The 18,914-nt window shown below is 56.0% G+C and overlaps 2 protein-coding genes across 3 annotated transcripts in view; one reads left to right on the top strand and one right to left on the bottom strand.

Moving 5' to 3' along the window:
• The window catches only part of ACAN (aggrecan), a 33,346-nt gene extending 30,702 nt beyond the window's left edge, over positions 1-2,644 (top strand). The window contains exons 14-16 of the mRNA XM_073227105.1: positions 228-372; positions 1,168-1,350; positions 1,784-2,644. Of these exons, the coding sequence (XP_073083206.1) occupies positions 228-372; positions 1,168-1,350; positions 1,784-1,860 (405 nt within the window). The 3' untranslated portion in view covers positions 1,861-2,644. The remainder of the gene's footprint in view (positions 1-227; positions 373-1,167; positions 1,351-1,783) is intronic.
• A 2,165-nt stretch (positions 2,645-4,809) lies between these two features.
• HAPLN3 (hyaluronan and proteoglycan link protein 3) lies at positions 4,810-18,178 on the bottom strand. Of its 2 annotated transcripts, none has more exons than XM_037000438.2 (6): positions 18,052-18,178; positions 11,260-11,417; positions 10,984-11,166; positions 8,480-8,848; positions 5,864-6,166; positions 4,810-5,221 (listed from the first exon to the last, which is right to left on the bottom strand). In XM_037000438.2, the coding sequence occupies exons 3-6, from the start codon at positions 11,105-11,107 to the stop codon at positions 4,935-4,937; spliced, it is 1,083 nt and encodes a 360-aa protein (XP_036856333.2). In that variant the 5' UTR covers positions 11,108-11,166; positions 11,260-11,417; positions 18,052-18,178; the 3' UTR covers positions 4,810-4,934. The 2 variants fall into 2 exon arrangements, with proteins under 2 accessions (XP_036856333.2, XP_036856335.2); XM_037000440.2 differs by having other exon boundaries at positions 11,260-11,406; positions 18,052-18,160.
• Positions 18,179-18,914: the final 736 nt, after the last annotated feature.

Below are 18,914 nucleotides of genomic sequence, written 5' to 3'. Positions count from 1 at the left end.
GGGCACCAGGGAGAGTGGGTGGCCCAGAGGAGGGGAATAAAACCCCCCAGAGACATCCACTGAGAACACACCCCCTGAGCATCCACTGCTCCAGGAGCACTGAGGGAATCCTGGGCAGGGATCGTAGCTGCTTCACCTCTGCCTTTAGAGACCACCCAGGGCTGGACAAGTCCGGTGAATATCGCCTGCCCTGTCCTCCCCTTCCCCTGCCCCACTCCCGCCCACAGCAATTTGAGAAATGGCGCCCCAGGCAGCCTGACAACTTCTTCACTGCTGGAGAGGACTGCGTGGTGATGATCTGGCATGAAAAGGGAGAGTGGAATGACGTCCCCTGCAATTACCTCCTGCCCTTCACGTGTAAAAAGGGCACAGGTAAGTGGCAGCCTGGGAGGGTCCTGCGTGGATAGAATCAAGACTTGAAGCTCCTGCTCTGTGACCCGCGGCTGTCACCTTGTTGTCTGGCTGCTGATGTCACCTCATCTGCCTAATAGCAAATCGGAGCTGACCTAGGGGTGGAAGGGCTCTCCTAGCACCAGTATCCCAGGGCCAGTGACAAGGGCAAGCCCACTCCTGGGGACCACATACAGGAGCAGGGAGAGGGTGAAAGTCACAGGCTAGAGGACCCTCCCTCCCCCCGACTCCACACATACACATCCCATGGATATCAGCATAGAAAGTCATGCCCGATGGTACATGGGCTGGGAACCTCCCCCTCTTTGGGGCCCCCAAGTCCCTCAGTCAGAGTCAGAGTTGTCGGGCCTTTATCCTCAGTTAAGTCTGTGACATCAGGGTGCCAGTATGTTTCCTGCACCGGATGTTTCCTGATGTCACAGACAGCCTGCCTGGCCCTCTCCCTTGTTCCCCACCTTCGCCCTCTCTGTCTTCTGCTCATCCCCAGCAGACCCTCCTTCAATCCCTTCCTGCTGCTCCTGGTCATCAAGGCACCAGAAGTTAGAACCAGCGGTTTCCAGATTCTTAGCAGGGCATGAAAACTCCCCTTTGCCAGCAGCAGTCAGGGCTCACGGCTGGGTGTCCGGGTTCAATGCCCCATCCCTAGACTCTGGGCTGTCCCATCGCAGCCAGAGGGGGCCACAGCGGCTCATCACTGGCATGCGTCATCACGGGAGACCCTCTGAGGGCCCATTCTGAAGGGTGTTTGCCCCCCAGTGGCCTGCGGAGACCCCCCCGCGGTGGAGCACGCCAGGCCCTTTGGGCAGAAAAAGGACCGGTACGAGATCAGTTCCCTGGTGCGGTACCAGTGCAATGAGGGCTTTGTCCAGCGCCACGTGCCCACCATCCGGTGCCTGCCCAGCGGGCACTGGGAGGAGCCTCGGATCACCTGCACAGACCGTGAGCACAGCCCCTCCCGACCCTCACGGGGCCCAGCATTGGGTGGTGCCCTCCTGTCCTCCTCCCCACCTGGGGCACAGCAGCGGCCAGCAGCCCTCTCCGGGGACCCTGAGCACCAGCTGCCCGTGCCATCCGTGGGGGCCACCACAGACCACTGCCCCTGCCGCTAGGGAGGGCCTTTCCCTGAGGATGAAGGAGCAAGCCGATGGGGGCCCGCTTTGCTCTTCAACACCAGCCAGAAGCCCGGTAGCCCCAGTTGTTTCCAAGAAAAATCAAAAGCAGGAGGCACATAAAGGCACAGGCTGCCTGCCCTCCTGAGCCCTTGGGTTCGGTGGGAGGGGAGCCCGTGGAGAGGGCGCACGCTGGGGAGAAGCCAGGCTGGCTGCTTTCTTCCCGGGCTCATAACCATCTCTGCATCTCCCCCGCATGCCAGCCTCTGCCTACAAGCGCAGACTACAGAAGCGGAGCGGGCGGCCTCGGCGGCGGAGCCGGCCTGGCACGGCCCACTGAGAGGAAGCCCCAGACGCGGCCGGGATGCGGAGCCCCGGAGGCTTGCCAGGCTGACAGCCCACACAGATGGTGCCCTCTTCTTGCCGCTTTCTGTCATATAAGGAATTCCATTAAAGAAGGAAAAAAAAAAAGCCCCACATTGTGTATGCACCCACCCACCCCCGAATCGCCAGAACTGCATCCGATTGCCACCCCCAAATGCCAAAGCAAAGCAAACGTGTTGTAACCCACGGACTGCGTTTAGAGACGCTTCTTCAGTCTCCTGATGTGCCTTTCAGGGACCAGAGCAGGGACAGGGGGAGAAGGGGAGGGGTTAAGTTAAATAAAGAAGATTATTTTTTGTTTCCTGACTTTATCCAAGAGCAGTGCAATCCTTGGTTCTTTGCCTTCCAGGGAGAGCTAGGGAGGCGGGCGGAAGGGGCAGAGGATGGAGGGCACGACCTCAGACGGAACCGCAGCTGAATGTACTGGATGAGGAGCCAAGACGCTGCGCCATCCGAGTGGGGAGAAGCTGGGGGCGGGGGCTGGTTCCCACCAAGGTGGTGCAGACAGGAGGAAGCTGTGGAGGGAGCTTCCCCTGCATGGGGGTCGGGGGCCCTCCAGGGGACCCACTTCCAGCCTCTCACCCAGCGCTGCCCCCCTAGCAGGTGTCCATCCAGGCAGGGCTGGGTCGGGGGCATTTGCATCCCCGTGGGAATGCCACCTCCCCTGCCCCCCACCTCCTCCACTCCCGGGACCGTGCAGGCACCAGGGTTCCGTGCACCTATTTATATTTTTGAAAAAACTGAAGATTATGATAATTATAATAATAATAAAGATATTGGAAGAGATCTATTTCTTTGCTTTTCCCTCCTTTTTTTAATTTGAAGAGAAAGCCACCATGGTTGAGGTCTACTGAAGGGGCTGTCAGGAATGGGGGCAGTGAGGATAAGGTCTGATCAAATGAATCCAAGCTGGTGTGAATTCTGTCCGGTAAGCCTGAGACAGTCACGCCTTTGTGTGCTTTTTTACAAGGAGTGCCTGTGTTTGATGGCCTCCCTGCGTATGCGTGTGTATCTGTACACATGAGATGTGAAGAGTGTGTGGTGTGTGTGCATGAGTCAGTGGGCGCTGTGTGGCGATTTGCAAATTGGCACACTGACAGAGCAACTCAAGTGTGACATCTGGCTACTTTACATAGTCTGGTGCTTTGATACCATAGTGCTCGCATAGGAGGACCTGGTTGGTGGAATAAGTCCAAGAACAGGCAAAATCAGGACTTAAACGACGGAACAAAAACATTGCAGATGCCTGGGAACAGTGAAACTTGCTTACCCATTTTGGGGGTAAACTGGCCAGCTGACCACTAACAAAAAGATCTGGGCATCATGCCCTTCAGGAGGCTGTTGGACATGGACAAGAATGATTCTGATTGCTTGTGGATCCCCAGCAGACCCTGAGCCAAGCAGAGTGTACGTGCCAGGCAGTGTGCCCCCATCAGCCTCCTCCTCAGGAGTGGGCACCACCCGCTCATCACATCTGCCAACAGGCAGCTGAGTCTGTGAGTTTTAAGAGCTGGTTAGCGAGGGCCCGGGTGGCTTTGCTGGTATCTCTTCAGGTGTGGATGCGTGTGGTTGAGTATTTGTTGGTGACTATATCCGTATGCCCAGGTTACCTTCAACTCTGGAATGAATGAGTGGACAAAAAGTAGAGGGTACAGGGATGATCACATATTAAGGGCTCAATAATTACATGAGGAATTGATAATCAACTGATGCGTTGGGAGTACAACTATGTCAGTGGGTCTCAAACTTGAGCCTGCGTCAGAATCGAGAGGGCTTGTGATGACACAGAATCCCGGGCCCCACTCCAGCGTGGCCGACCCAGTGGGTCTGGGGTGGGGCCCAGGAATGTGCACTTCGAACAGTTTCCCAGGGACCCAGCTGCTCCTGGCCGCCCTCTGAGGAGCACGGGGGCTACACGAAGAACTGGCTGCACGACTGAGGGGGAGCGGTAGAGGTGAGCCTCTGCGGAGGCAACAGGCTGGGTTTTCTGAGGCTGGGTGGTTGGGGCAGGGGGCAGAGGGTGAGGCCCAGAGATGGCTGGGGCCTGAGATCCTCTGCGGGCACACGGTCTCCTCCATTTCCTGAGGCGCCCCCTGCCCTTCTGCTACGCCTGCAGTCACCCAGACAGGGAGTGGGGAGGTGGGAGAGCTGGCCAGGGCCTCCAGCTTCAAGGCCAGCACCAGGGCGGGGCTGCCCCAGGACCGGCAAGGGAGAACCCTGTCAGCCTGAAGGGGCAGCCCTGGAGTCTGCCGCCCACGCCAGGGCACAGATCCTGTGAGCCCGGGACCGAACTGCCCTCCACACCCGCTGGGCAGGGGGCTGAACCCCAAGACGGGCTGAGCTGGCCAGCAGAACAAAGGGGAGGTCTGGGGGTGGAGGAAGGGCTCCCTGCACCATTCACTGTCCCAGGAAAGTACACACACCTGAGGCCGTTCCCCAAAGAGGGAGAATGAGAACAAAACACAGAGTCTTTGGCACCAAGGGAGAGAAAAAAATGAGGAGGAAATGTGAAATCTCTTCCCTGGGATTTCACACAGGAGCCTAGGGACCCGCTTCCAGCCCTGACTCCAGCCAGCAGCTTCCCAGAGAAGGAAGAGGGGCAGGAGGCTGCCAGGCCCAGAGCCCAGCTCCCCCGCCTCCGGTGCCCTGTGCCCCCTCCCTCCCTAGGCTGAGGCGGGGTGGGGCACTGCAGCCTCCGAGCCCCGCTCTGAGCAATAGCCTCTGGGGCAGGGAAAGGGGCTGCACCCAGGGACCACAGGGAGCCCTCGTGAGCCCACGAGCCTCCCATGTGCCAGAGGAGAGGGGCAGGAGGATTCCGGGAGCCGGACAGCCTTGGGGTACCCACCTGAGCAAAGGGAGGATTTGGGATCTGGTGGATTTATGAAACACAGTAATTTTTTTTTTGAATTTTAAGTTGAGAAGTATAAAAACAATATGAAAATTGCCCCAACTGACAAGGGAAAATGAACCACTCAATAAATACAGCCCGTGAGGGGAGGGGCCCGGGCGGGTCAGAGCTGGCGTGGGGTGCTAGCATGGCTGGTAGCAGTACACGCCATACTTGCGGCTCTGCGGGTCTGGGAAGCCGAAGCTGCGGACACCAGGCTCCAGTGGCCCACAGCTGGGACGTGGGTGAGCCACAGGGTAGCGGGCACTGCCATCTGCCAGCCAGCCAGCGTCACAGCGGTCCAGGCCTTGGAACTTCCAGGCGGCAAAGAGCTGGCCCACCTTGGCGATCTGAGCACCGTCTTCCCAGCAGGCCTCCTTTGCCTCTGCCAGCGTCAGCTTCTCAGAGTGCTCCAGGTAGTATACCCGCCCTGTGTGAAAGCAGGGGCGAGGGTTGGGCAGAGGGGCATCCAGAGAGCACAGCAGGGCTGCAGAATGCCAGCCCATCCTGACCGCACCACCCAGCCCCCAAAGACCTGACAACTGTCCAAGCCCAGGAGCCACCACGCTGTGGGCATCCACAGTGCACACCTTGGGGAGGCACCTTCCCAGGCCTCACCCCCTCTGAGCATTCCACCCCACCTGCCATGGGGCTGCAGATACCCCTGTCATGTCTGTCCTCTACCCTGTCCTTTAATTGCACCCTTGGTGATCACCCCACCTAGGCTGGACCAATCAGAGCCTTTCACCCACTCAGCATTTACTGAGCACCAACTATGTGCCAGACACTGTTCCAAGTGCTTGGCATATGGAACTGAACCAGTTTCTGGTTCTGTTTATCTTCCTGTGAAAACAGTTTTGTTTGTCTATGATGCCAAGAGCCTGCTGTTGGCCCCAGCACATAGTAGGCACTCAGGAGATGTTTGATGAATGAATGAACAATCGTCAGTGTGAACCAGAAGCAGGCCCCCAGATGTGGCCTCATGAGTGGCAGGTGGAGGTGCCGCAGGAGAGGCCCTAAGCGCCCCCGATGCTGCCTGCCACCGCGGACCTGAGCTCGCTGGTCCACTCACCCCTGAGAGCAGCAGCAAAGCAGAACACATCGTAGCGGTGTTGATGACGGTCTCGTGGGCCATAGCTGCGCACACCGGGTGCCAGGCCCAGGCCACCACAGGGCTGCCGGGCCAGCATGATGGGGTACTGCACCGAAGCATCCTGCAGCCAGCCTGCATTGCACCAGTCCAGGCCCTCCTCCCAGGCCCGGAACAGCTGCTCGAAGGAGGCCACCACTGCATCCTGCTCTTCGCAGGCACGCTGGGCCTGGTGGAAGTTGAGCTGGTAGCGGCCCTGGGGGTGCTGGTAGGGAAAGACCACACCTGGGGAGGGAGGAAAGAGGAGCCTGAGTGGGTGGGCAGGGGGTCCAGCTGCTCAGAGACCCCAGTCCTCTCCCTACTCCACTAGGTCACACGCTCCCCTAACACACACACACACACACAGTCCCTCAGAGAAGCTCAGCAAACTTGTCATCTCCTTTCCATAGTCCAAGTCAAAGACAGTCTACATGTGCTTTACACCCCCTCCTAGAACTAGGCCGGCACACAGCACTATGCAGAAAACGTTTACTAGCTTGTTAAGGTCATAAATTAACCAGCCCACTAATGTCCCTAACTAGAGAATGACAGTGACTCTTAGTTAATGGGCTGTCGCAAGAACCCCAGCGCTGTGGTCTCAACATGTCCCCCAAAGTCATCTGCTTAAGCCCTAATGCCCATGATCGAATGGGGAGGTACTGAGGTTGTGTGGGTGGGGCCCCCATGGATGGGATTAGTGCCCTTATGAAAGGAACCCCAGAGAGCTCTCTGCCCACATCCACCACTTGCAGATGCAGGGAGAAGTCCACATCCTGGCACAGGGCCCTCACCCAGCCGTGCTGGCACCCTGATTTCTGCCTTCTAGCCTCCAGAACTGAGAGAAATGAACTGTGGTCATTTATAAACCCCCAGGTGGTGGCACTTTGTTGTAGTGGCCCGGACAGACTGAGACACCAGGGAGAAGGTGCTGCCTGCCGTCTACAGGAGCCGGCAGATCTTTGCGCTCTGCAGGCCCCCCGTGATAGCTGAGACCTGATCTTCTATATTAAGATTCATGCGGAAGCTTCTTAGAAGAATGGAAGGAAATTTCCATACATGACATAATTTTCATGGGAGAGCAGGCCCTGGAAGCCATGGGGAGATGAAGAATGGTAAAGGGCCTCATAAAGGGGCCCCAAGGTCAAGGAGGTCCTGGGAGAGGACTTCCCTTCCCGGTGCCAGGGTCTTGTAGGGGCAAAACAAAAACATTTTATTATGACAAAGTTTCATACATGAATGGTGACTTTGAAAATGTTTTTTAAAGACCTGGGATTTAGTTTCTATCAAGTCAAATGAAACCGTAGGAGAAAGGATGAGCCTAGGCCCTGGGACTGCCATTGTTTGTAAGCAGGGCCTGGAGTCCTTGGCCTCTCCTTCCTGAGGCCGGGCACCTGGGAACACCCCCAATCTCACCTGGGGCAGGACACCGGGCTGCCACGGGATGGACAGGCCTCAATGGTTGGCTCACAACACCCACATGTGTGCAGGGGGTTATTTTGGGCTTAATTCCATCTCAAATCCTTAAGCTCTTCCAGGGCCAGAAATGGGGTGAGGGCTCCCTGTTTCTCTAGGCTGCCCCTGTGGTCCTCTGACAGATGACCCCAGTACCTCCAACATCAGGGATGAGGAATGTGGTCTCCCTGGGCCACCATCTTAAGCTCCCTGGACTTGGGGAGTAGATGGCCAATGGCAAAGGTCTGCCACCGACTGAGCCAGGCCCTTGACTCCCATTTTATCCCCAGCTCCTCAGGAGGAGGTCACGGAGGAGACCTGTATTCCTCATTTTGCATGTGAGGAGACCGGAGTTCTGAGGGGCTGAGGCATTTTGGCAGGTGCCACAGCTGGGACAGGGTGGACATGGTGTCAGATCATCCTTCTCTGCCCCCAACCTGAGTCACCTGCCTAGCAGGCAGAAGCCACGGGAAGCCGCAGGGTCCCATCCTAGAGTCAGCAAGAGTAACGTCACTTAGAGGTTGCCACCAGGGCCCCCACACAGGATTCAGCTTGTGGGGTCTGGCTGGTTTGGGCAGCACTGAGTTTTTTTTCAAATTAAGAGATTTTTTACATAAAAATCAGGAGATTTCACATATAAATATAAGCTTCTTTTGCCACATCAGAAAATCTGGCCCTGCTGCATCTGCTTCTGGTGTGGCGTCAGGACCAGGCCTGGGCAGGACACTCCTTTGGATGGGACGCGGGCTCACTGTGCGCCTGAGGCCCAGTGCTCCCTGTCACTCACACGGGACTGCCTGATCGGTTTGCATTACCTGCCGCTGCTACAGTCCAGCTCTGTCTCTAATTAGCTGTGTGACCAGCTCCCATCTTCCTCTCTGAATGGGGTGTGAGCAAGAGGGAGTGGACACCAGTGGCTTCTGGAGACTGACTGCCTGGGGTTCACCCCCATTCTGCCATTTATGAGCTATGTGACCTTGGCTCCGTGCCTCGGTTTCCTCACCTGTAAAATGGGGGTGGTGATAATAGTAGCTTCCCCATGGGGCTGTGTGGAGGATTACATGCCTGTCTAAGGTCCCAGCATCATCCAGCCCATCCGGGACTCACCCTGAAGCTCCAGCCCCACCAGGCCGCTCTCATCCTCCAGCTCGTCAATGACTTCGCAGCGGTAGCGTCCGCAGTCCTCCAGCCGCAGGTCCCGGATCTCCAGCGACACTTCGCGCTCCCTATCCTGCCGCAGATGCACCCGGCCTCGGTAGCCTCCGAAAGAACGGTGCCTCAGCCCGACGGCCACCAGCACGTCCCGCTCAGGGACCCCATTCTCTGACAGCTTCCACCATTTGATGAGCACAGGCCTCGGGGAGACCAGGGCCGGCTCGTAGTGGTAGCGGCAGGGCAAGGTTACGTTAGCCCCTTGGTGGGAGAACAGGGTCTCCTCGGGCGTCTCCACCACCAGCTTCACTCCACTGAAGATGGCTGGGGGGACAGGGGGATGAGGACGGGGACCTGCTGCAGTGTCTCTGTACCCCCGCAAGGGCCACTGCCACCCACCTCCCCAGGCTCAGGTGTTCTAGAATGCAGGGATGGCCCTGGTGCAGCACCCGTCCCTGCACCCACATGCTCTGCAGTGTGACCGTGCACCTCCTTCCATCAGGAGGTGACGCTGTGCCCCACCCCTCCCTCCAATCCGTGTGGGCTTCGCCACTTGCTTAGCCAAGTGACTGTGGCGGAAGGAACTGGTCCATTGTGCCTGTTTTGAGCCTAGGCTCCTTGAGGCCCTGCTGCTTCCACTTTTTCTCTCAGAACCTTGCCAGCCACTATCAGAAAGAGCCTGGGCTCAGCTGCTGGACGGTGAGCGCCCACGTGGAGCAGAGACAAGCCGTCCTAGCTGAGGCCACCCTAGACGAGCCAGCCCCCGGCTGACCTGCCCATCAACCAGCCCCAAAAGCTGACCCAGGAATCATGAGCTAAGTAAGCGCCTGTTGTCACAGCCACCACGTGTGTCATGCATAAGAAGCTACTGGTGCAGCAACGACAGCACCTCCTTATGATGGGGGTGTCTAGACCTCGGACCCCCTGAGTCTCCTTCTACCAGACGAACCACAGGAGAGCACGGCCTGCCCTTCAGTCTTGGTGCAGCTGTCCGCCATCACTTTTCTGAGACCCCGAGAAACCCAGGTGAGATAAGGCCAAGACTCCTAAAGGAGACTATACTCAGGGCCCAGGCACATAAGCACAGGGCCCAAAATGCACCACAGAAACTAGTCTGTCGGCTAAGGCCGTACAACCGGGACCCCCTACAGGGGCCTCACTGGCTCAAGATCTTGGGCCTGGACTTCAGACCCTGGAAGTAACAGGGTGGGGGAAGGGGTAGCCTCAGGGGTGGGGGAGGCGTAGCCTGGGGGTAGGGGAGGGGTAGCCTCGGGGTTGGGGAGGGGTAGCCTCAGGGCTATGTGGGAGCTCAACAGGAAGGCTCCCTAATGAGCCAGGTGCCCTGGTGCAGTGGTTCTCAAAGTGGGGTCCCAGAGCCAGCAGCATTGGCATTACTAGGAACTAGTTGGAAATGCAAATTCCTGGGCCCCACCCCAAACCTCCTGAGTGAGAAACTCAGTGGGTGAAGCCCAGCCTTCAGTGTTTTGACAGCCCTCCAGGTGACTGCCGGCCACTCAGGTTGGAGAACCCTGCTGGGAAAGGCAGTAGGCAGAGACCTGAGAACACAGGCCCAGAGGCAGACAAGCCAGGCTTGAATCTTGGCTTCAGCTTTTCACAAGTCTAGGCCAGTCTAGAGAAATCAAGCCTCAGTTTCCTCATTTGTAGAATGTGGTGATCACGGTACCTACAATGGGCTGTGGTGAGGCTCAAATCAGATTAGGGGGGCCCCCCTGGCACACAGAGGGTCCAGTGGTCATGCCCCAGGGTTATCATTTAGTGGCAACACTCTGTAGTAAAGCTGCATTCAAACCTGAATAAAATGAAAATATTTAGCTAAATCAATGCATCCATAAGACAAAATACCACACGGCCATGTAAAATAACCTGGTAGATGCATAATCATTCATTGACTGGGGAGGGAAAATTGTATTCTATGAAGTGAAAAGGGAGACTTGAGAACTGCATATGCCGAGCAGGAGGTTAAAGAGAAGTTTCTAATCACATGTGAAAGGCCGGAAGCATACACCTAAGATGTTAGCAGTCGCTCCTCCAGGTGGGGGAAATAGTTTGTGATATTGTTTGCATCTAGTAAGGGACAAAGCCATGCAGCTAGCAAGTGGCAAAATTAAGATTCAAACGGTAGAGACCAGGGGAGGTCACATTTAAGCTGGATCTTGAAAAATCAGAAGAACTTTGGGAAAGTATAAAAACACAAGTGATTGTCTATAAATGCATTCAGCTCTGTGTCTGAGGGGTGAGCCAGCGCAGAGTAACTGACCCATCTCTTTGGATTGTCTTAGAAATGACAATGGTCAGCTACAAGGACCCAGAGGGGAAAGGGGCTGATGACTCCATTCCCTGTCTGCCATCCCAGCCTGGACCCTGCATATCACAGCAGGAGCCAGGACAGGTCTTGGTCACCCAGAGGAGCAAAGAGCCGGATCCAGGAAGCCGCCCACCTTCGCTGTGGCTGTTGCCCAGGCTGCGGCCACTGGCACTGCTGGAGTAGTAGAAGCCATTGTAGAAGGGCAGCCCGGAGACCCAGGGCAGAGGGAACAGCAGGACCAGGAGCAGCGAGCCCATGGCGTTGTGCACGACTGCAGCGCCAGGGTGTCCTGGGCAAGGCTGGGGCCCGGGGCAAACTGGGAAGAGGAGAAAAGAAAGCCAATTAGAGAAGCCCTGCTGGGGGCGGGGGGCGGGGGCAATTCCGGGGTTCCAGCACCCCCTGCACTCACTCGCTCAACAGGTAATTCTGGAGCACCTCCTGCGTGCCAGGAACTGTCCTCAGAGCCAAGAAGACGGTGATGAGCTAGGTGAGGTCCTTGCTCTGGGGGCTGCCTCCCCACTCCAGGCAAGATGAGCAGTAAGCAAGCCAGCAAATCCTGGGAAGGACCTAGGACCCAGCAAAAAGGACCCAGAGAAAATTAAGCAGGACGACGTGAAAGAACAACATTTTCCGAATGTGAAAGGTTGTGAGCAGCATGTTTTAATGACGTCAAAGAGACAAGACTAGTTTTTTGCCTGCACTCTCCTTTCTAGAAGCCATCCCTTCATTATCAGAGTCTGTGTTTTGGAACCATCCAGGGTGAATTCTGCTTCCTGCCGAGATGCTGGCTGATAAAGGGCAGAAGGGTCAGCAGAACCAGTGTCTAGTTGCCCTTGGGTGTCAGGGCCAGCAGCCTGTCCTTTGTCCCAAAGGTTCTGCAGTGGTGGCTTTAAACAGAAGAGCCACAGGATCAGACTTTTATCTTAGAAACATCCCTCCAGGGCCAAAGTGGACAGTGGACTGTGGGCAGCAAGGCAGAGTGACAGCAGACATTTGGAAGCAGGAATGTCATGTGGCAACATGGGAAAATGCTTAGGGTGTAATTTAAAATAGACAAAGCAGAACCCAGAATTGCCACTCTGCTATGCCTGCAAGTACGTGGCCTCCGGATGCCTGTGTACAGAAAGGAGGAGAGGGAACAAGAGGGGGTGGGGAGGGATAGGGGAGAAAAGAAAAACAAGAAAAGGCATCAACCTGCAATGGTGGTGGGATTGAGGAGGACATATTCTCAGTTCTGGAACATCTAGGAGCTTCGGCTAGAGAGGAAGGAATGGATGGGGGGGAGTTGAGAGGTAGCAGGCACTGTTCTCTTAGACACTCAGCACAGATCCCAAGGCCCAGACCTGCCCCTTGCTGCACACCACAGGAGGACGCTGTCCTGAGCCTCACTTCTCGTCCAGGAGGAATCCCCGGATGACACCCATAAAGGTGAATGGTGCCTTGCAGGGTAACAGTCACAGATAATTCTTATTATTCAGAGAATGACCAGAAGCCTCCATGCCCATCTAGGCCTTCCCCAGAAACCCACTAGATCCAGGAGAAACCAGTAGAACCATCTAGATGTGCAGAATACATCAGTTTGCCCAGACATCAACCTTTCTGTTGAGAAAACATGTCCCAAAGCAGCAGGCAACAAATGACCTAGTAATAAAGCACAGCCACCACAGGGGTCAGAGGACATAGGAATCACTGTGGGATGGAGAAACCAGAGCAGGAATTTCCCAACCCTCAGCCAGCCCAGCCGTACTTCGCCACATCATCAAAAGCCTCTCTTCCTGACGAGCAGGGAGACAGGTTTGTCTCCTTGCTTGGCCACCTTGCAAGAAAGCTCTTTCCTTTTGCAAAAGCCAGCATCGCATATTTGGCTTACAATGCGCATGAGACAGCAGACCCTTGTTTGGTTACAAAGCCTCCTGGCGCCTTGAATCTGGGCAGCCTAAGCACAATCAGGCGACCGAACACAGAATTCCGGGGGCAGGAAGATGTGGGCTCGAATCCCGTGTCCACTGCTTCTTAGCTCTGTGATTCTAGGCAGGTTTCCTCATTTGTGAAAAGGAATCATAAAACTCACCATCACATGTTGTTCCCCCATACAGTCTACTTTCCTCCTTTGGTAATAAAGTTCGAGATAGATACATGACCCGTCAGCTGGAGGCTGTTATTTTCAGCCTCCCTTGCTGCTAGGAGAGGCCATGTGATTCAGCGCTGGCCAACGGCAATGAGCAGAAATAACGTGCCACATGCAGGTCTTACAGTTAAAACAATTACAGATGCCTTTCCCTGGTACTGTTTTCCCCAACCTGCTGGCAACCAGAGTAGCCACTTTTGTCTCAAATATAAAAACCACAGGTCGAATGACAGAGCTGTCCCACCAGCCCTAGACTTCCCCCACCTGCCCTGTGTCGTAAGAGAAAAACAAAATCCTATCATATGTAAGCCACCACATTATGAGTCTCTTTGTGAACATAACTTAGCCTCACTTGGCCTCATTTCATAGGGTTGCTATCACTGGCGTAAAGATATTAACAGCTGAGTTTAATGCGCTGCTACTATTTCATTTAATCCTCAGCACACCCTCTGGAGGCGGAACCTATTTGTATCCCCATTTTACAGATGGGATTAAAGGCACAGAGAGATTAAATAATCTGCCCAAGGTTATCCAGCTAGAAAGTGGTATGACCATAGGCAGAAAAGAGTTAATGGGGAATTTAGAGGGTAAGTTAACACTCTCTGCTAAATTGTTTTGCAAAACAAAATGTTTCTGGAAGAGCAGGCATAACAGAAGGGCATAACAGCTGCTATTTGCCACTGTTACCTGCAAGAGCTCCCCTAACTGCTGCCTGGATGCCCCCTCCCTGCTGCCAAGGACGGAGAGTTCTGCCCAACAATCTCTCCTCCCCCTCTAAACACCTGTCAGAATTGCATGGTGTTCTCACCTTATTCACATGGGGGACCAAGGTGAGAATGGCCTTGTGCCTATCAAAGGGCTGCCCTGTATTTTGTTCCTGCAGACACTGTCCTGGGAGCTATCCCCCACACTCCCCCTTACTGAAAGTAGTAAATCTTCCTTTCTTACAATCTGGGTTGAGTTTTATGCGCTGACATTCACCAAGAGGCAAACCCCTTGTGAGCTGACACTTACTGAGAAATGACCCCTTCACAGTCAGTTCTGGTGGCGGAGTTAGGATCTTAACCTCTCTCTAGCTCCAAAGCCCTGAACCACCAGGAAGGTAACATGCAGGGCACATAGCCCAGTGCCTGGCACAGAGCAAGCCCTGTGAGGGTTGGTTTCCTCTTCCTTCCTTGAGATCTCACATTTGGAACCAGGAGGGAAGGGGATCAAGGACTGACAGGCTTGCTGATGTTGAGCTGGATGTCCTTCGGGTCCACCCCGTCCCTGAGCACCCACAGCCTCCTCCAGTGGTTGGGCACACCAGCCTCTGCATGTTTCCAGCCTCCTACAGCAGCTCATCTGGCTCAGATGTTTCCCCAGTGAGAAAGGGCTTCCCCAGGATGAGCAAATGCAGGCATTTCTGCCACAAGGTGATACTTGTATGCCTGGGGGGAAATGCCTATCATGCACTCAAAAATAACAAGGTGGTGGGAAAATAAGGTTAAGGCAGACTACTCAAAACATGTGCAACATTGTAACCAGAGAGTTAACAAAAACAACACCAGCCCAGCAGTTCTCCACTGACATTGGTGCCCAGTGCCTTCAGGGCTGGGTCAAGTGCTTCCATGGGCCATTGCATTCCAACAGAAACCAGATTTACCAGAATTAAAAATCTGACTCTAGGTGACACCATCTTCTTTAATCATTTCTTTTAAACACAGTCTTCGCCTGATTCCTACTTTTTTCAGAGTACTTTATGTTGTTAGGCAGCCATAAAGGCATCCTTCCCTCAACCAGATCTATCGCATCCGTGAGTCAGGATGGCAGAAGTTTGGATACTGAAAGCTCAAGTGGGAAGAGATGCTGCATTGTCCAAATCACTTTGGTTCCTGAGTTTTAGGCAATGAATGGCAAGCTTGGGTAGCAAGGGACATCTGCACATACACAAAGGGCAGGTACTTTCTGCAGGACTATCACGTTTATCTTCAGGAACCCAGACTAAGGCTTGCTCTTTCATTGTGAGAAATCTTGTACAACCACTCCAATAATACATTGGCACGCTGGGAAAAGCCACCACTGGACCAATTCCATTGTTATACTGATACAGATCTCCATTGTTCTTACCAATCATGGATGACGGATCCCCATTTTTCTTACCAATCATGGATGACCTCATTTGTGGTTCAGAAACATGGGTGAAGGCAGAAAAGACACCTTCAGGTGTCCTCCACAGTACCCCAGGGAAGCCCTTCCTAGCCTAAGAGACCCCAGCACATACTCACTATTTCCAGCCTGGGTACCACACACTGCCTGGTTTTTAAAAGGCTTCCATGTCCCCCGTTCCTTCAATCCTCCCAAGAGCACACCTTCAACAAGGAGAATTTTATTCTCCCCATTTAATCCACAGGTGAACAGTGGCACAGAGACATGAAGCAACTGTCCAAAGATCACACAGCCAGGAGGTAGTAGAGGCAGGACTCTTGAACTCTTTCAGCCAACCTCCATAGCTATGTGTCATATTTAAGGACTGCCACTCATCAAGTCATGACCATGGACATCACTACCTATGGTTCTCACAATGTCAGAATTGTCATCACCATTGTACAGACAAGGAAACAGGTTCAGAAATGCTAAATTGCTTGGCTAAGGTTACCCAGATAATAGAGGAAGAAGCTGGACTCTCCTTCACTCAGCAAATACTGTTCATGCATCTAGCATGTGCCAGGCACAGTTCCAAGCACGGGGGATACAAATGAGAAGTCTTCATGGAGTTTACGTTCTAGGGAGAGAGACGGACAATTAACACAATGTGGGACATCTGTGATGTGAAAGGGATGCACACGACCGAGGAGGATGAAGCAGAGGACGTCCTGGAGACAGGGTGGATCCGGAAGCCCCACTGAGAAGAGGATTGACAGGGAAGGGGTGAGCTTTCAGGATACTAGGGAAAAGCATTCTAGAAGAGGGAACAGCAAGTACAAAGATTTTTGACAGGAATAGCTTGAAGCCCAGTGAGGCTGGAGCCCAGAGAACAAGAGGGAAGGTGGCAGGAAAGGATGTCCAAACGGCAGTCACAGGCCTCATGATGTAGCACTCCAGGGAAAACACTTTTCAGCAGAGGGGTGCAGTGAGTCTGATTTACACTCTCAAGAATCATTCTATCTTCCTACCGCAAATCAAGGGCTGGTCCACATGCTGGCTGCTCCCTTCCAGCCACAAACAGCCCCACTTCTCTCCATTCCTTTGGCCCCTCTCCAGTCTGGGCACCCAGCCTGCTCCCTGGTTTATCAGTACTACTGCCAGTCGGCAAGTGTGATCTGGTCAACACCCTCTTTGCTGGATGTTAACCCAGCAGTCATGCAACCTGAGAATGGGTGGGGGGACTCCAAGAAAAAAATGTGTTCTTAAGAAAAGATCAGCCCTGGGCCGGGAGCAGCAGCCTAAGTGAAAGTGGTGCCCTCTTCCAGCCCCAGAGAGGAGCAGAGCACACAAAGCCGGAGGGCTCCAGTTAGACTCGCCACCTGCTGGCAGGGTGACCCTGGGCAAGCCATGTGGCCTCCGGAGAGACGCCTCCCTGTCTCCAGAGAAGGCTAATGGGGAAGCTCAGGGGCTGAGGACAGTGATGGCCCTGAATGTCAAGCGAAAGCACGGAGCAGTCCTGGGTATGAGTCAGGAATGGTAACTGCCCCAGGCCCACCCCGACCACCGCCACTAATGGCAGTGATGGATGGCCTCCGCTTGCGGGGAGGACAAGCACTCAAAATAATTAGCTAGTATATGATTGTTCACAGTTGACAAAGTGAAGTCTCGCGTTATTTCAGTGGGTCTTTCTCCTCTCAGGGCCTAGGAGAGCCGCCACCATGGCCTTCTCTTCACAGTTGGGAAAACTGGGGGCCAAGAGACGGAGGTGAGGCTTTATCTTTAGTAAATAGGTGGAGGTTGCAGAAACTGGGGTCTGCATCCTTTGCTCTTCCCTGCACCCGCCTGGGGACCCTTCCACCCTTAGACGGCGCTGACACTGACTTGGAAGGACGATGCAGCGCCCCAGACGACCCTCACTGCGCGACCGGGGCGTCCAACGCCCCCAGACACCAGCAGAGGGCGGTATTGCCCTCCCGTCTCCGCCAGCCCGGCTCCCTGGAAGGAATTTGACTTCGGTGCCCCCTGTTTAGACAAGGCTTAGGAGCGCCTTTGAAACCTGCGGCCCCCGGAAAGTGGAAGCCGGAGATGTTTCCTATCAGCATTCCCAGCCCGCTGGGCCCTGCAGGGCGGCGGGAGCGAAGCCTCCCAATCACCTCCCCCAGCTGCAGAGGGTAGAGGCGCTGCCGGGGTCAGCGCTGGACACCGCCGCCCCGACTGGGGTACAGGCTGCTCGGGGCCACCCAGCGAGTCGGTGGCAGAGCTGGGTCCAGGTGCCCCGTGCTGTGTCCCCCCTGGCAGCCCAGGAGCTCTAAGTTCCTCCCTGCGTGACCCCATGTCCCATCCAGGGCTCCCCGCTCCGCCATCCCTGGCCCTCCGGTCTCGCTGTTCCAGAGGCAGCAACCCCAGTGAAAGAGGGGCCTGGATCCGACGGGCATCCTTCGCGCCTAACGTGCGGTGGCCGGAGCAGGCCCCAGGCCGGGAGGCGCGGGTCGGCAGCCTGCCCGCCGCCCCGCGGTTGTCCCCAGCCCCCCGCAGGGCTCCCGCGACCCCCGAGCATCCGCAGGTGCCACGCGGCAGAGCCGGGCGCGCGGCGCGCTGTGCTGGGGACCTGACGGGGAAGGATCGGGAGGCCCCCGGCGAGAAAGCGGCCGGACCCGGGCGCTGGTCTCGGAAGTCACGGGTTTCGCCCGGGATCTGCCTCCTCGCCAAGCGCCCAAGGGTCCCGGGCGGGTCGGCCCGCGTGCGCGCCCCGCTCCCACCCCACTCGCGCCCGGGTGCCCCCGCCGGCGCTCACACGCGGCCCCGCAGCACCCGGCCCACTCGCTCTGCCCGCCTGCCCGGACTCTGCCCCTGGAGGTGCGGGGCCCCGCAGCAGACCCAAAGTGGCGGGGTTGGAACCCGACGCACCGGGGGCCCCGGGAGCTGGCCACCCCGAGCCACACACACCGTTTCCAGACGGCTCCTCGACGGCTCGGGCGCTCCCGGCCACAGGCAGCCCGGCCGAGGCAGCAGGCGGATTTCGGGATCTTGAATGGCCAGAAAGGAAGCGCCGCGGACAATCCCCCACGCTCCCGCCGCGCCAGCCCCTTAAAGGAATACAAGCCCCTTTCCCTCCCGGGGGCTGGGCCGAAGGGAGGAGTCACTGCAGGCCTGGGCGGTCTCCAGACCCGCTGGGGACCCCCCTCCAACCGCGGAGCTGCTGGCCGCGCGGTGAAGGGAGTGTCGGGGAGCCGAGGCTGTCACGTGTTGGGAAGGGAGGTGGGTGGGGGATGTAAGAGGAGCTAAGGGGGTCCCATTGGACGCTCTGGTTTACCAAAAACAGGGAGACCGAGTGTGGGGAAGACCCTCTCCAGCACTCTGCATATGGGTTATGTTATGGCTGCCCCCACCTACCGGAGAGGGGGGGTGAGCATTCTGTGCCTTCCCTTACCTCTAGGAGGCAACCCCTAGGAGACATCCCTCCTGCCCCTGAATTTGGCCCTAGTGAGATGCCAGTCAGACTCTCAACTCAGCGCCGGGCACGTGGATTCTGACTCTAGGTGGGGCTTGAATGAGTGGCCCTGATGGGAGGAGTGGTCCCGGATGGCGGGCTCCCAGCACCCTGCAGGAGCAATCAGGCTTCTCACCGGCTCTCCAGTAGGGGTAGGGGACTCCCCTCGGATGCTGCCAGCCCAGCAGGCACCCCCAGCAAGCCTGTTTGGACAGGGTGTTTTCTTTCCCATCCAGAGCAATAGGACTCCTGGCCCTGACAACTTCTTCAGCATAAAAGCCTCCAGAGGTCCTCCAGCCTTGGCTGGGAGAAGGGCCAT

The sequence above is a fragment of the Manis javanica genome, chromosome 18 (assembly GCF_040802235.1).
Source record: "Manis javanica isolate MJ-LG chromosome 18, MJ_LKY, whole genome shotgun sequence".
Taxonomy (NCBI): Eukaryota; Metazoa; Chordata; class Mammalia; order Pholidota; family Manidae; genus Manis; species Manis javanica.
The sequence above is the reverse complement of the archived record's forward strand: the minus strand, read 5'-3'. Positions and strand labels throughout refer to the sequence as shown.